We start from the raw sequence: 2,583 nt of genomic DNA, 5'->3' as shown, positions 1-2,583 counted from the left end.
CACACACACACACACACACAAAAAGAGAGAGAGAGAGAGAGAGAGCGAGAGAGAGATAGAGAGAGAGAGACAGAGAGAGAGAGAGAGAGACAGAGAGACAGAGACAGAGACAGAGACAGAGACAGAGAGCGGGAGTGCGGGAAGTCAAGAGTACCGTAGACCTATTTTATATGTTCCTGGGTCAAAGGTTCAGCAAATCGTAGCCCGGGTTTACGCCCTCTGTGTAGTCGCATGTAGGTTAAAGGTTTCTCTACTTTAACTGCCAGGTCGTCGGGTACAATCGTAGCGGGGTTGTAGTGTGCACTGAAACCACAAGAAAGCGACCCGACCCGATCGCGTATGTCAGCACCCTCTATAAACAGATTAATAACGTTTTATTTTTTTACAACTCTATAAGACTCTAGTCGTCACATATTTTGTCCGAGCAGTAGCAGAAATCTTTTTCTCCCCTCGACAACCTAAAGGTACGAAAGTAAGGATAAAGCAAAGTAAGTAAGTATGTAAGTAAGCAAATAAGTAGCTGGCCAAAACCATAATGTTCCCCCAGTGACACAGATACATACACCTTCTTGGGACGTTTGTTAGGTGCGTTCAACTCTCCTCGACTACACGGCCTAATCCAGCTCATGGAAGGAATATGATTATGTTTGAAGTGCTGTGTAAGCATGTTTGTGTTTGTGCCGCTGAGATTTAACAGTTATAAATCACGTCAAACCAATTTTAAGGCGTCTTTTTCAGCCAGAAGATCTAATTTAGAACAAAGAGATGGATGACAATGGTGACTCTTCTCGTTTGAATGGTTCTCAAAATGCCGTTGCTCGCCGAGAGGATAGAAAAAAGCAGTGTAGCTGTTTAGGTCTTATTGCTTGCTATTTGGTGGTAAAGAAGTGGAAGCAACCGAAGCCCTTCACATTTTTTGGCCTACCACCGCCACAGTCACTCGTGTCAACCTTCTTTTGTCTCAGAAGCTAGTTACTCAAAAAAGTGCATTCGAAAAAGCTTGACGTTTTGTGAAACTCAACACTTTTTGACGCGAGCAATAAGACCTGAACAGTTACACTGACGTCAATTTTCTCAAAAGTAGGCACTGAGCAGATAGAACTTTGTAATTCTTGGGTAGCAAGTTGTCTCTGAGAACCCATTTATAAAATCCATACGTGAGAGAGGGCGTAACACAGCGAGCGTCAGTGTACCTCACGCACAACATTTCCCTCTTACTTTTTTGAGCGTTTCGTCGAGAATTTCTTTAAATTTCGAACTCATATAGTAATACACAAATATATTCACCGCTGAATTTGTCGTTACCAGCAGAAAGCTTATAGCCCATAGGATCAAATAGATCTGATGGTATTCCCCGTAATAGTTGAACTCTGGGACGGCCAATATCGTAAAGATGTTGGCAACACTGGGGGATAAGCCAACTATGAAGATAACAGCAATAGACAGAACCATTTTCACAACTTTCATGTCTCTATTCGATAAAGATTCCTGCTTTGCGGAGCTGGAACTCGACTTGCGCCATCTTGATTTGATCAGAAGGTTTTGGACAAGGATTACCGTAAACACGATTACAGAGATGAATGAAGCAACCTGAGAGACAGAGCTGATGTAAAGAGATATACCCTCAATAAAAACGCCGTTGGCGGTATACACTATTCCTAACATGGTCATGTTTACTTCTGAATCATGTTTTGGCCCCAGACTGACAGAGTAGAACGCAGGAACAGCGCAAGCAGCCACACCTATGTATATGCTAACAATTACATAAATCGTACGTCTTGGTGTTATGATCGCCTTCACTTTGAGGGGCAGAGCGATACACAGACACCTCTCAAACGTGACAAAGACTGTGATCAGGCTGGAGATCCGTGCGAAAATAGTGTGAGGCCACCCAGATGTTATATAGCTTAGGTCGTAATAAACCATAGGCAGAACAGATTTGGCGAACAAAGGGTTGAAGCAGACACTCATCCACAGGAGCGTTACCACATTTCCCATATCGGAAACGGCCAGACTGAAAAGAGTGATGTTGACGGTGTCTTTGAATCCCTGCTTGAAAAACACGTAAATGTTGATTGCGTTGAATATAATGCCAAATAAGCAGATTATTCCTAGGGCAACGACATATAAAACGATGATTAAAACGTTGAAGACATCATCGTCTATCATAGGTTCCTTGTCTTGTTCAAACGATGGAGTGTGGCTGTAGTCTATCGAAGACATTTCTGATATCACAAGCTGCTGGTTCCACAAAAGTAAAGTCTCACAGTCACACCTATTTTATAGGAAGAAGCGAAAGAACGTGAGAACATTTCATATGATATATCTATACCTATAGACATATTATAATATATAACACCACCACCACCACCACCACCGCCACCACCACCACCACCACCACCGCCACCACAACAACAACTACAACAAGGACAACAACAACAACAACAACAACAAGGACAACAACAACAACAACAACAGCAGCAGCAGAAAAGCAGCAGCAACAACAACACCACCACCATCGGCAATAATGATAATAATAATAATAATAATAATAATAATAATAATAATAATAATAATAATAAT

General features: G+C 41.9%; 1 protein-coding gene across 1 annotated transcript; it reads right to left on the bottom strand.

Moving 5' to 3' along the window:
• Nucleotides 1-1,194: 1,194 nt before the first annotated feature.
• LOC106012073 (neurotensin receptor type 2-like) lies at nucleotides 1,195-2,223 on the bottom strand. The gene has a single exon (XM_013083796.1). It carries the CDS (start codon nucleotides 2,221-2,223, stop codon nucleotides 1,195-1,197), a length of 1,029 nt encoding a protein of 342 aa, XP_012939250.1.
• Between the last annotated feature and the right edge of the window lie 360 nt (nucleotides 2,224-2,583).

This window comes from Aplysia californica, unplaced genomic scaffold, assembly GCF_000002075.1.
Source record: "Aplysia californica isolate F4 #8 unplaced genomic scaffold, AplCal3.0 scaffold00255, whole genome shotgun sequence".
Classification (NCBI taxonomy): domain Eukaryota; kingdom Metazoa; phylum Mollusca; class Gastropoda; order Aplysiida; family Aplysiidae; genus Aplysia; species Aplysia californica.
Note: the sequence above shows the minus strand (reverse complement) of the source record. Positions and strands in the feature narration are given on the sequence as shown.

Excerpts from the sequence above, each read along its gene's own strand:
- LOC106012073 (XM_013083796.1), bottom strand. The coding sequence starts at position 2,223 with ATGTCTTCGATAGACTACAGCCACACTCCATCGTTTGAACAAGACAAG.